This window comes from Zonotrichia albicollis, chromosome 7, assembly GCF_047830755.1.
Source record: "Zonotrichia albicollis isolate bZonAlb1 chromosome 7, bZonAlb1.hap1, whole genome shotgun sequence".
In the NCBI taxonomy this organism is placed as follows: domain Eukaryota; kingdom Metazoa; phylum Chordata; class Aves; order Passeriformes; family Passerellidae; genus Zonotrichia; species Zonotrichia albicollis.
This window is the reverse complement of record NC_133825.1, coordinates 33,871,912-33,885,934: the sequence shown is the minus strand read 5'-3', so window position 1 is coordinate 33,885,934 and position 14,023 is coordinate 33,871,912. Positions and strand designations below refer to the sequence as shown.

The 14,023-nt window shown below is 42.3% G+C and overlaps 1 protein-coding gene across 2 annotated transcripts; it reads right to left on the bottom strand.

The window, feature by feature from the left end:
- Positions 1–454: 454 nt before the first annotated feature.
- FAS (Fas cell surface death receptor) lies at positions 455–13,756 on the bottom strand. Of its 2 annotated transcripts, XM_074544966.1 has the most exons (9): positions 13,298–13,750; positions 6,901–7,048; positions 6,209–6,343; positions 4,141–4,249; positions 3,564–3,628; positions 3,151–3,240; positions 2,945–3,012; positions 2,436–2,460; positions 455–1,661 (listed from the first exon to the last, which is right to left on the bottom strand). In XM_074544966.1, exons 1-9 carry the CDS (start codon positions 13,448–13,450, stop codon positions 1,240–1,242), a joined length of 1,215 nt encoding a protein of 404 aa, XP_074401067.1. In that variant the 5' UTR covers positions 13,451–13,750; the 3' UTR covers positions 455–1,239. The 2 variants fall into 2 exon arrangements, with proteins under 2 accessions (XP_074401067.1, XP_074401066.1); XM_074544965.1 differs by lacking the exon at positions 3,151–3,240 and having other exon boundaries at positions 13,298–13,756.
- Positions 13,757–14,023: the final 267 nt, after the last annotated feature.

Here is a 14,023-nt window from a genome sequence, read left to right as displayed (position 1 = left end):
GGTGTCAGCCCTGGGACCCTACCCCACAGACCCAACCCTGGTGGGCAGGTGAGAGCCAGCCCAGCCAGCTCTCTTCCTGTTTTGGCTGAGTCCTGGTAGTGGCTGGAGTTGTTCTCCAGGGAACTGATGACAGAACCAATGAAAGACATCTTTCTTACACTGTAATCTGGAAAAATCAAACCTTTCTGGTGAAGTCTCCCCTTCTGTTGAAAGACTTTGTGAGATTTGCACAAATGAGTGTGTGAAAGGGAAAGGCCTCACAGCAAAGCTGCCAGGACTATACTGGTCCTTCGAATTTAGGAGTCGAGTCTTCTGCACTTGGTGATGGAATAAAGGTAAGGTGTTTTTTCATGAGAATGATCTCCTTAATTCTGATTTGCTAACCTGAGTAAAAACAAACTCAAACAAAGCATCTATATACTGCATGATAAGAAAGACAGAAGTCATGTTTTATGCAGATTTTTTTTAATGAAGAAGATGCTTTCATTGTATCAATTTCTGCATTAGAAAAGCATCATACACTCTGAAGGCTGCATTCCAGAAATGATGTTGTGCTGCTGACCCTATTAACCCCATGCTCCTATTTCTCTGAAGGTTTCAAACATTAGAAGAGGCTTACAAACATTGCTGAGAACAACAGAGATAATTATTTTTACCTAGAACTGAGAGCTTTTAGTATAGAAAACTTGCACACATATACAAAACTCCATATACACACAAGTGCTTTCATGAAAAATAGAAATTGTATTTGCAGCAGAGTAGAATCTACACTGCAACACCTGTATTTCAAATTAATCAGGTGTAAGGCAGGTAATGTTATTTTTTCAAGTACTCTTCCTGGTACACTTTGTAGACTCCTAACACCAGAGCTTTCCCTTTAAAAGAAAAGGAACAGCCTGCATTTTTAATGTATATAGAATGTTACACTGATTAAATAATGCAGGACAATGCATTTAAACAATTCCTTTTCTTCAAATTATAACTTCTTTCCTCTTGTAATGACTCCTATAGCTGGAGTCTTATATTGCACCTTTTAGCAAACAAGTCATAAAACTTCTTCAAGTCCTTAACAACCAAAAAAGGCTAGAACTTTTTTTAAAGGAAAGATATTGCTGCAAAATTTGCAATTATTCCTTTTACATGTAATAACTTACTTGAGTTCAATCAGAACTGCCAGTGAAAATGTAATTTTAAAACTTTGCTGTTTACATTAGAGAAATACTCATTCAGAAATAAATTTCAAGTTACTCTGTGCAACGTCTCTTCCAAACTAGCAGCAGAGGCTTTACTTAGCTCAGCACTCTCACTGTAAGAGTTTCCACCCTCCTGAGAGCTTTGCTCAGTGTCAGGATTACAAGACTGCCCCCCTTCCCGAGAGCTGGAAATAGCTGCCTTCAGTTTTTTCTCAATTTTATCAGCTACAGCACACATTTTTAACTCTCTCAGGCTCCTTATTAGGGTTTTATAGGCTCCCTTCATCCCATGACTTTGATACCAGACTCGAAACAGCCTAATCTTCTGTTCAGATGTATCACCAGGAAAATCCTGAATGCTTTGGTCTATGTCAGGTTCTGATACATTGCGGTGACGAACAAATGTCTTGACTTCTTTGAGTGTCATCTCTGCCACAATGCCAGGAATGTATCTGCTCAGGTCAACATCTAGGAGCAGGAAAGGAAATTAATGCACCTGGCTCTTTCATCTTACTGGGTTTTATCACCTGCACTCAGATTTGATACTTCTATCCAAAGCAGATTAAGTTTCAGGTATTTGTGACTCAGTATGGTTTAAGTGTGATTTTTTACAATACATGGCAGGTCTCTTTTTACAAAGTTCCTGCCAGATGCTAGGTATTTCAAAGATTCAGGCTTGTGGCCATATGGCTTTCTACCACCTAAAACAGTCTCAGTTCCCTCTGTAACCTATTCTGTCCTTCTCTATCATGGAAGTGTGGTCACCTCTCACGTACCCATTTTTCACAAAATAGCATTGGGAGAGGTCATGAAACAGAACAGGTTTTCTGTTGTGATACAGTCTTGGAGCTTTTTTCCTGATGTGTACAACAGGTTTGTGAATCTTCAATCCCATTCTGGACTGTTCCCCTGTCATAAATATCCATGGTTATAGAAACACTTTGCTGTTTCCTAGTGTCTGTACCACATGCAGAACTGAAATTCACTTGTAGACAATGCGTGATTGCTCCCTATACAACAGAAATTCCTCCTGAGGCAAGATTTCCATGATGCCACTAAGTGCCTTGATGAGCATTATATGAACTGGCACTTCTTTAGCAAGTGTTCACTTTTGTGCTGGCATGACAGGTCTGGACAGTGGCAAAGTCTACACAAAAATACTCTGTTTTTTTTTTTAGTTTAGGATTTTTTTATCTGTATCTGTTTTTTCTTTCTACTGAATTTTGATAAATTGTTTCTTACCTTCAACTATAAGAGGTATATCCACCTGAAAAAAAAAAGAAGAGAAATAAGTAGAAACAACCTTTGTAAAATCACACACTTATCTAAGAGGATAAATACATTTCATGATAAATCTATGATTTTCTTTTAGTTTTCTCCAGGATTCCTGTTTTATGAATGGGAGAGTCAGACCAGACAGACAGACCTCTTTTGACTTGGGTAAGTTTGGGGAATCGCCTCCTAATGCCTAGAATTATGCATGGGGACAGAAGCATCCTGGGTTGATGGAGGCCTGATGATTTGTGAAGTTTTGATCATGGTTATGTGATTTTGGAAGCATTCCAACAATCCTGAAGAAGTAATACAGGGTTTCTCTTACTTCTCCCAAAAGAATTCTTGTGGTGAAATTTACTTCATTCATGTCATAGAAGAAAGGCACACAAATATTTGGGGAGACCCAGTGCAATTTAAATGGAAAACAGTTCTTTGCATAAAGCTGAGTTTTTTATGATCAAAGCAACAATACTTACATGCTCTCCTTGGTAAACTCCATTACCTGGATCATTGATTGTAAGATCCTTCTGTTTTCTTCTCTTGTCTGAAACAAAAAAAAAGCATTTTTAAAATTTAGGGTAGGATATCTCTCCTTTGGACTCCAAGAATATAAAATTATATTTGAATAAGCATCTGAATACCTCATTCAGAGTATAATAGGAATAAATAGGGAATCACTTACACCAGACTATCGCTCCAGCTATTATTGATAGTATTGATAGTAGCACTACCCCAGCAATGATCAACCCCAGCGTTGCTGGATCTGTTGGAACTTTGGAAAATTTGCATGAAAGTTAAGTCAAGAAATGCAATACAGCAGCACACCAAATTTTCAACAAGACTGTGTCAGGTTTTAAAAGCCCTCCTAATACAAAAGCCAAATATGTTAAATACATAACCTATGGTGAGCTGCCCCTAAAAAGGGGTAACAGCCCCTACACCTGCACAGTGATCAAGGGAAAATCATATTCTGCAGGTCAGTAGAGGGAACAGTGAGCTGTCACGAATTACTATGGCCAGTGTGTAGAACAGGACAATTGCAATTGCCTCTCAAAATACAGCACGTGCTGCACCTTGCTATGTTTTAATTGGTACCTTTGGTTCCACACACAGTGTCTGAAGCTGCAGTACATTGCTCTTCAATTACACCGCTTTCACATCTGCAGAAAATATGAACACAAATTATTAGGGGATGTTTTTTTCTCTCTGTTCAGAGAGCAAATCAAATCTTCTGAGATGCTTTATCAGCAAAATATTTCACATTTTGCTGATAAATATGCTAGTTTCATATTCTAAATTCCTGATCTTGGGGTTTGGAATTTAGTAGGTATGAAAATGACATGAAAATTTGTGGCAGTGGGAAAACATATGAAATTATATTTCAAAGTAACAGTAGATCACACAAAGACAACAGGAAAGCTCAGATACTTTATTAGACTTTTTGAAAAGCATATGAAGACTCAGTGGATACATAATTTTTTCTGCATGCTTTTGGAAAGCCTTCATGGCTGCAAATTGAGCTGACTGAACTCAGTCAGCTCAGGTGCAAAGGAAAATTGGTATGCCTTCCCTGAGGTTATAGATTACCTTAGCCTCTGCCTTGAAACCAGCTGTAAAAAAATGTCATTACATATTAACAATTTCATATGTAGTGATGAAGGCATGAACTTACATGGTACATGGAAGGCAAGTGTCACATCCTGTAGTACTGCAGAAATGGTTCTTTGCACAGGCACACTGCGTGTCCTCTTCTGGGGTACAGTTCTTCACAAACTCCAGCCCTAAAAACAGATCTCTTAAGTGTACTAGTCTGAAAAAGCAGGCTTCTGCCCACAAAGTCCTGTCCTCAGACTTGCTTCACCTCTGCTGGAACTGGCGAGGCTTAGCTTTATAATACACACACGGAGCTTTTCTAAGGAGCTGGGCTGGCAGAGCTGCCAGAGAGACCTCTGCTGGACGGGAGCGCAGAAAGCTCATCCATCACACAGTGCAGCTCTAGAACTCATCACACAGTGCAGCTCTGAAACTCATCACACAATGCAGTTCTCTTCAGGAGAGAAATCCTAAGCCAAATCCTAACTTTTTTCCCATTTAGTCTTGTAAACTTCTGAGTTTCCAGAAGGAAACTCAGAAGATCACACAGCCAATCTCCCTACTTGATAATGGAGATGGGTTCTTTGCACTCCCTGACAGGCAACAAGTTTTACCTTTTCTTGAAGACCTCCAATGATGGGGAATTCCACTGTCTCTTTTTTGGCTAACATATTCATGTTAAGTATTCCTCTTAAAAATCAAAACAAATTATTAATTTTCTCCTCTCCTCAGTTTATATGATAATGCTATCTCCATCCATGAAAAAAATACTTCTGCATTAAAAATTACTGTATCTACCTACTATGAAAGCTATTTTCATAGGCATATAAAAACAGAACAAAATTTTGAGTTACTACATTCAGGGCCCTGCTGTAATTTGAAACTACTTAATATTTCAAAATTTGATAAAGCTCTACTGTAACATCAGTGCTAAAGTAACTCATGGAAATAGTGAATATGAATGATCATAAGAATGGTTCACAGGGAACTTCAGTGGTAATTTTCCTCTTGCCTATTGTCAGTCTACTGACTTCTCTTCACCTACATTACTGTCTGTGGAATATTGGGGCTAGCCATTACTCTTTTCCTCCCTTCAGTTTTAATAATTGTGACACATATAAAATACTGAATTGTTCCACTCTTACCAATTTCATCACCCACACAAAAATGCTTATTATAACAGAAAATGAGAGGAAAGTTTCCTATCCATATTGAAGTCCTAAAGGGGAGAGCACTGAAGATTGATATTCCAACAGGCGATCTGAGTACACCCATATTGGAGTTGAGAACTGTCTGTCCATTCACTAAACCTAATTTTGGGTATGAGGAATGAAGAACTGATGTTCCCTAAATCCAAGCAGAGGACATCTACAGGATGTCTGGTGGAACTGGTAGGAGATGAGTTTAATGGAATTAAAAAAAAAAAATCTGTGATGGGTATTTATGCAACAGGTAGTGAATTTCTGCTGTCACCCAGCAGGTTCATGAACAGAGGGCTTATAAATAGACACTAAAATGACTAGGTAGGGACAGATCTTCCAGTGTCCTTTCCCTCAGCTGTGGATGCTGACAGACTGCAGGGCCAGAGCATGGAAAGCAGACAGGTTGGTTTGTGTTATCCCTGAACAGCCCCTCGTGCCTGCACTGCTGACTGCAGAGCCCTGGCTGGGTGAGCCCCTGCTCTGGCCCAGGAGGGCTGGCCTCACAGCCTGACACACTGTCCCAAACTGCATCCTGAGTGTCTTTCAAAAGACAACAATCAGTTTTAAAGAACATTATCAATCTGTGAAACGCTATTAAAAAATCATTACTTTTTATATCCCTCTTTTAAACAGCGGGTGAAGAAGAGGGAGAACTTGCCTTCCTTGACTCTAGCCAGTTTGTACAGTGGCAGCTTAGCAAGGACTTTGGCTAAGCAAAGGCAGATATTTGGAGAAATAATGGACCAACTATTTGTCTTCCTACTTTGTGCTTGATGAAAGGGAGCTGGAGGATAAACTTACTACTTTCTCACAAATTCATTCATGTCCTACCACTAAAAGTTTTGACTCTGCGTGCTAACCACAACTAGGTATTGTGGAGACTTTTCAGTGAAATCCTGTGTGAAAGAGGAGTCATTGCTACAGTTGCTATTTCTATTGACTTACCAAAGTGGCTGTCACACCATTTGCATCTAAAACACTCGTCTAAGTCATTGGGGTGATCCATGAATTCCTTTCCTTTCTGACATGGAGCACAGTGTTTGGTAACATCTGTTGGGCAGGAGACATTTTTAACAAAACCTGTAGAGACAGAAAACCAACAATTTAGAGAGCAGCCGCCAGCTCTAAGACTAACATCAGAATTTCATTTTTAATCCCAAATACTTTTGATTCCAAATATGGAATGTATATTCTTTGTGCATGTGTAGATGCACTCCAGCAATGTATTATACATAACTTTTGATTATCCCCACTCTTCCTCCAATTTAATACTGAAGGAGAACACACTAAACAAAACTGTACATGAAAAATTGGAAAACCCACAAATGTATGGAATCCTGAAGGCAAAAGCATGTTTCACTTTTTCAACCTTTTTCAAATATGTGCATGTTAATTCTTGGCTCTTTTGTAACATGCACGTTATGAGACAACTACTCTTTGTAGTGAGAAGTTATTGGTGCATTGAGCTCAAGAAATATCTTTGAAGTCGCTAATGTCCTGTAACAAAACAAAGATACAGCTGGAATGAAGCACTGCATCCAGGAAACCACCTCATGCCACTCCAGTATTCCAGCACAAAGCAATGTGCTTGCTCTGGTGTCCCCTGTTAATGACTTTTCAACACACATCATACTCACCACTTCTACATTTCTTGCAACACTGAGTATCTAAATTGTATTCATCCTCCTGGCAGTAAACATCCCTCTTGGAAATGATTCTCCTATTGGATGTTATTAGGGGTTCAGTGTCATTTTTGCACTGTGTTTCAATAACCAGGAGAGCCACCTAGGAGATAACAGAAAATTAGACAAAAATGTTTAGGACTGTGCACTAAAACTGTGTAGAAGAGTCACATTAATAGCATTATCTATAACTAAACATTATAAAATTGACTCCCTTATTAAAACTATTCATTGCTTTAGATTTAATAGACAATGAGGGCCCATATTAATGCCATGAACCCTACCACTACACTCTCCTTTCAAATTACTTTACAACAGATCCATTTTTTTGAATTTTTTGCACTGTCAATTGCAACTGTCAATTGCACTGTCAATTTGCACTGTAAACTGCATAATGCTGGGAGCTTTTTGTTTGTTTGTTTTTATTTCGGTCATTAGGCAGTAGAGGTTTGCTAGTGGCCCCTGCCCTGCCTCTTCTCATGATAATAATAAAGCACTGTGGCCCAGAGGCCAAACCATGGTTTTGTATTATTTTGGAAGAAGGAGGAAGAATGATAAGGATAAATCTGGTGTAGTTTGCCTTCTTCTCAGCAACATTTTCTGGGGAATTCTATATTTACTGTGCGTACACTAAATATGAGATGTCTATATAATGGAGCTATGGATGCTGACCACAATTTCAGTGAGATGCAAAAAACTCTATGTTGAATTACTGAAATAGCATTTTGGATATCAAACTGGGCTCTTAAGTGAAGGAAGTGCTATCTGTTGCTAACTTATGATGTAACCAGTAAGACCATTGCCTTCTACAGGTAGCCACTTCTTTTCATCCTCTCGTCTATTCATAAGTGAGAAGGTGGAAAGACTTTAATTTCCTTAGCACCTGTTCATAATACATATAATATTAGTTACTGGACATAATTAAGAAGGCCGTTCTTTGCACCTGGAGGTGAAGCTCCAGCAGCTGAAACAGCATAATTAGCACTGGAGAAACTCTGAGTAGGGATATGCCCATCCATTCCCCTGCTTGGTGCTCTCTCTTCCTTCGCTGCCAAAGCCTTTGAGGTGCTCTCCTCTGAATCCTTGTGTTAAAAAATTAAAGTCTCCACAGAAGCTTTCAAGTGGATGTGCCAAATAAGTGTGATTTGTTTTCCTTTTATCTAGGAGAGCTACCTCAGTAAACACTGGATTAGAAAGTCCAATTAAAAAATAATCACTAAAATATAGTCAGGGATGTATGACCAGTCTGGTTTGGTTTCTCCTAAAGCAGTACGAAGGAAATTTTGAGAGAGTCATGCAGGAAATAGAATATAATCAAAGAAGGAAACATATTTCTAAATTACTAATACCAGTAAAACCTTGCTTATTTTACCAAATGCCTGCAAACATAGTGAGTGCAGAGATGTGTTCCCTCACACCAGCAAAGCTTCCTGCCTCTTGTTTATGCTTTTGTACAAACGGGCTGTGCTGGTATGAGGGGCTACAGAAGCAGAACATTTTCAGATGGATGCCCTCGGCTCCTGCTCACGGAGATGAACTTCCTGGTACACTTACAAGAAGTGGGGCTGACTTCTCAGAATTTGACACTCAAGCAGCACCAAACACCTACATTGGCTCTGCTTGCAGGGATGTCTTACAACATCTTCCTGTGGAAGGAATAATGATAAAACTGTGAAGGCTTTTCTTCAAAGCAACGCCCTAATTTTTTCAAACATTTTTCCTCCTGGATTTGCACCCTCATAAAGGCAATCCATTTGCTATTTACAAATTTGGGGGTGTCTCATACGAAAAAAAAAAACCAGAAAAGAATCAATAGTCATTTAGCTTCCTGTGCACACCTTAGTTGCTTTTTCTGTTGTCATTGAGCAGTAAACACCAATATCAGAAAGGAAGCAGTTTAGGGGCTTTTAGACAGGCAGGGATGATAGGTGCTTTTTTATGACATGTATACTCAAGCAGTGGTTGTTTCAGCCCAGAATGAGTCACGGAGACTCTCTTTTAACTTTCTCAACCTAAAAAAAAATAGTTTTGGTATCTAAACTGAAGACTTAGATTGCACTAAGCAGTCAATGGAAATAAGATCAATCAGCAGGGGACATCTACCCTTAGCAGAACCCATAAAAATATGAGCCCAGATTTTCTGGTTTTGCTGCATTTGCATTGCCCAGACAATGAAAAGAGTTTTCTACCTGATTCCTCTCCTTCATTCCAACCGGGCCCTCCAAAATGCTTTCACAAACAGGTATTTGCTAAGGACACTTTTATGAAACCTGCTTTCATCTGCATTTCTCCGGCACAGTGACAAGAACTTTCATTTCTTTGAATACTCGTGTCATTTTGGAATTCTCCATCTCTTCCTCTGTCAAAGTATTCTTTGTGACATCTCAATCTATTTCAACAGAAAAGCTTCTGCAAGACACAGCTTACAGGTATGTAATCTCAGCTTTGGAAGTGTGTGAGCTTGTAATTTGCATGCAGGACTTTTTAAAACTTTACAATGTCAATGCTGAGAAAAAAAAAAAGTCTCTGTTTTCTCCTGTTATCTTTGTAATACATTTTATTTTTAGCAAGCCCCTTCTCCCATTTCTCATCTATAAATGCTGATGGACGAGAAGACTGATGGTTACAGTATGTGGCCTTTTTTTTTTTCCACTCCATAGGACCTAGGTGCATGAGCTCATCAGGGGCTTTCTAAGTGTTAAAAAAAGAAGGAGGAGGGATTTTTTCTGATTTTTCTTGGTTTTTTTTTTTTTGCCTTGTGGAAGGTCAGTTGCCAGAACTATTTTAATATGCTTTTTTTTATGCCAGAACTTCATTTTAATATGCTTTTCTCTGTAATTAATCTCCCTTGTATTAACTCTGTCAGGCTGGCCTTTTCAAAGAGTAATTTCACTCAAAGAGTAATTTTAAGAGGATACTCTACTCCAATTCTTTTACTATGACAAGAAATTTCTTCTTCCAAAACCTAGAGTATCATTTTTCCTCCAAGTCTTTTTTTTTCTCCCACCAAGGCTGAATCTCAGTTAGTACTAAAACAACCTCTAAAAATAGTATTTTACATTCTAAAATCTTTTATGAAAAGAACATAAAGAATCCAGTTCAATTTTTTAAAGCCCAGCAATGGGAGTTGGTATTTCCCCGCATCTAGAAGTACCCTGAGCTTCTTAAATTCCAAGGGAAATGTGTGTTTAGCGCCTGTGAGAGCAAATAGCCTCAGACTATTCAGCACCTTCAAACACTTACTGTTCAAATTCAATCCACTACCCTTTCATATCTCAGCTGACTCACATGCAAACTGAAACAACATACTGGGGCTGGGGGTTCTATGATTGGTTATTTTGTTGGGTTTTGCTCTTCAGAAGTACTGTACTACTAAGCACTTACTAGTAAATACTACAGTAGTAAGTGTAGTAAATACTACACTATTTGGAGAGTTGGGAGAGATATTGACAGCTCTCACCTCACTTTGGTGAAGCTAAGCATGAATTAGAGCTTGGCAGACAGAAATCTAGCAACTCTCACCGTTTTCCTTTTCTAACACAAAATGGTTTTCTTATGATTTTCTCTTTGTTCAGTGAGTTACTGCAGAGATGAGGGTGGTTACAGTGGAAACATGCGCAGACATGTTTCCAGAATTGGGGCCTTTGTACTTCTCACTTGAATCTTGGGTCATCGCACCATTTTATGGCTGTTTATGCATGCAAATCTGTGTATTAGTTTTCCATAATATGAGGAAGAAAGGCCAATACAGTAATGCAGGAACCTTGTTTTCAAAGGTACATCTTCTGAACTTCTGGAGAACTGCCTGCTCTGCAGTCATATCATAATTACAAAATATTTACAGTTATAATAAATATAACAGTTCACTCTCTGGCCTATTCCTGTGGAGGACTGTCTTGAGGTGATTTTATGGTGGTACTTAATTCCCTAAAGGCCAAGAGGGGTTGGAGATGAAGCAGGAGGCTGAGCTGGGGCCTGGGAAGGCCGGGAGCGGGCTCGGTTCTCTCTCTGGTGCACTTCGGGCTGCGACTTGGACTGTTAGCTCACTGCTTTTGCTCCATCTGCATCCCTGCTTGCTCAGGAATGAAGCTCTTTTTAGTCTTTCCCTACCTTTCCCCCTGGACTTCAGCAGAAATCATTCAGTGGTTTCTTTTTGGTTTTTTTTCCACTTGATCTGTTTCGGCTTGCAGTCCAGGGAGCCTACGGGGGTGGTGGGAAAGACCCAGGCCAGCAAATAAAGGACACTAAAACCAACCAGTTTCATCTGCTGTGAGGAGCAGACCAATGCCAGAAGCTCAACAGGTTCCTATCTACTTTTTGCCTGAGCTGCTGCATGGATTTTTTTCCTTCCCTTTCCTGAGACAAAGGGAGCAGCCACCATCCTTGCCCCCTGGCTATGTGGCTGGGCTGGGGATATAAGGTTCAATTTATTTTTTCTGTCTTGTGGGTATCTTGTTTTGTTAGTAAACAGGGTTAGTAAAAAGTGAAGGTCTCCTTCACTTGCACCCACTAGTATTCATTTCTCTCATTGGCAAAAAGGGATTATTGGAGCCCTTCTCTTTAGAGGAAACATTAATTCCAGAGCATTTTCTCCTAAGATCTGTCTCTGAACTGATACAAGTGTGTCTCTCAGTAGTATGCAGTTTTGTACTTTTCTACGTGGAAAACTCAGATGTTTTCTAATTTCATAGACCACAGCTATTTTTGCATGACTATCCCTAAATCTTCTTTTACTTGAGTGCATCATGGATTCCTTGCGAAATTGAGGTCTCATTCAACAAACTGTTTTCATGTTCTGGTTTAACCAAACAACATGCCAAACTCTGACCATGTTTATTACTTTATAAGTAGTGAAACAACATGCTAATTAAAACAAAAACCTTTTTAAAAATAGAGATTATGTAGGAATGCTACAGTCTTTCTAAGGTATACTGAAATTTGGAAACTACTGGAAAATAAGAGAAAATATATATATTCTCTGGAGCAGTGTTATAAATGAAATTATTTTTAATCTTAAGATATATATTCTGAATAGTTCTAACATACTGAGCTATACTGAAGTTTCTGTCACTAGTTGGCTGCTCCTGTACAGGAACAGGTAACACACACTTCTGTCAGCAGATGAGAATCCTCCTTTGTATTTAATTATGCTTTGATGATTTGTGCAGGGGCATGGATTGAGTATAAACAAATCAAATTGCGATTTGACCAACCTGTTATGCAGTTGGTCAGATCACAATTTGATTTGTTTGTACATTAAAACTAGATTTTAACCTCATAAATCACAAAACAAACTGCGTTTTTTAGCAATAAAACCACATTGCGAAGATACTTCGGTCAGCTGCAGCGAGGTGTCTCTGGAACAGGAGAATTGGGCTGGGTTAGCAGTGTGTTCTGCAGGCACACTTCCAGGTGGCTGTGCTGTCCAGCAGGGCTCACTGCCACCCGTCTCATCCCCCGGCATCCCTGGGCTCAGGGCAGCTCTGCCCGGGCACGGAGCCAGGGCAGCCACACAGGCTGCACCTGCCCAGGTGTGCTGCCGGGAGCTCCCTGCCGCTGCAGCACCGCGCCCGGAGCAGCGCAGACCCTGTGCTGGCCCCTGACACACACTGACACACTTCCTTGCTTTCCCTGCTGCTGACGGCGGCCGCTCGGAATGGATCTGTGTCAAGGTAACTTTACTGATGAGAGTGAGACAGGAGACGGAAGCTCTCAGAAGGGACTCATTGTGTGCACAGGCATGGCTCATGCAAAAGGGAAGGCCCTGCCCTACTGATTCCAGTAAATGCTGACCCCAGGCTTGGACCATTCCTCTGGCTTCTCCTGGGCTACTGTCATAGAGGTTCAAACTCCTTCCCCACAGGTATTTGCTTTTCTGTTGCTTTCCCTGCTCGCTGGTAGGGATCCGCTGAGGTGCAGCGCAGGTCGGCTCCCACCGAGCCCGGTTTTAGCCCGGGCACGTCCCGCACTCCCCGTGCTGGCGGAGCGGGGACTCTGCACCTGCCCGGCCCGCGGCTCCGGCCGCTGTGGGTGCCTGCGGACCAGCGCCAGCTGTCCCTGGGTGCCCCACCTACAGCCACCTGCATCCATCCCCCTTTTCCTCCGTCCGCTTGACACAACACGCACCTCACTGAGCACCCTTCAGAACTGCCTGAACTTGAAAGTGAGTTTTTTCCACTTAAAACATCGCCCAACGAGCTGATTGAAGTGTCGCTAACAAGTTTGCCACGGCCGGTGCCGAGCAGCAGCCGGGCAGCGCTCCCCGCCCCGCGGCACCGCGTTCCTCGTCCCCGCCGCCCCGGCCGGGGCTGTCCCGCCGCCCGCCCGCCGCCCCGCTGGGGCGGACACTTACGAGGAGCAGGGCAAGGAACCCTCGGGCCACGCCGCCGCCGTCCCGCACTGTCCCCATGCCGCCGCTGCCCGGCACCCTCCGACGGGAAGTGGCCCGTTCCTGCGGGACAGCCCGAGCTGCCGGCGCCCTCCCATGCCCCGCCGCTCCTCCCATGTTGGCAAACACGGCACGGCACGGCCCGCCCACGGCACGGCTCGGCACGGAGCGGGGGCTGGGCTGGGCCGGCCGTGGGGCAGGGCAGCCCGGGCGCGGTGATCCGGCCCCGGGCAGGGCTCCGGCCGCCGGGCGAGCCGCGGACACCGGCGGGACAGCCCCGAGCCCCGCGGTGACCGGGAGAGAGCGCTCGGAGCTCCCGCTCGGGTGTCCCGGGGACGCGGGGACCGCGGGTGTTTGGCCGGGGACACCCACTCGGCAGCTCGGGGTGCCGGGCACGGCCCCGAGGTCACCGAGCCAACAGCCTTAGTGCTGGGAATGACACATTCGATTTCTCCGCTTCAGGTGCTGGGCGGAGCTATAGCCTCCCTACGGGGGCAGAAACTCTGCTTTTGTAGTACTGCCAAGGACGGGCTTGTGGCAGGCAGTCTCCCATGGGCAGAATGGAGCAGGCACTCAGGACGGGCTAAACTCACTGCAGCAGGCAGTACTGCCCTTTGCTATCTTATTGAAAGGGTTGCGCAAGCCTGTGACTTCTATTTTCTGCCTATTTCCAGTCAGCTCTTGTGTTTT

Coding starts and splice junctions, on each gene's coding strand:
- FAS (XM_074544966.1), bottom strand. CDS start 13,450: ATGGGAGGAGCGGCGGGGCATGGGAGGGCGCCGGCAGCTCGGGCTGTC. Junction 3,241..3,563: donor CACTGTGTGTGGAACCAAAG/GTACCAATTAAA, acceptor AATTTTCCAAAG/TTCCAACAGATCCAGCAACG. Junction 3,013..3,150: donor AGCTGGAGCGATAGTCTGGT/GTAAGTGATTCC, acceptor TTTTTGTTTCAG/ACAAGAGAAGAAAACAGAAG.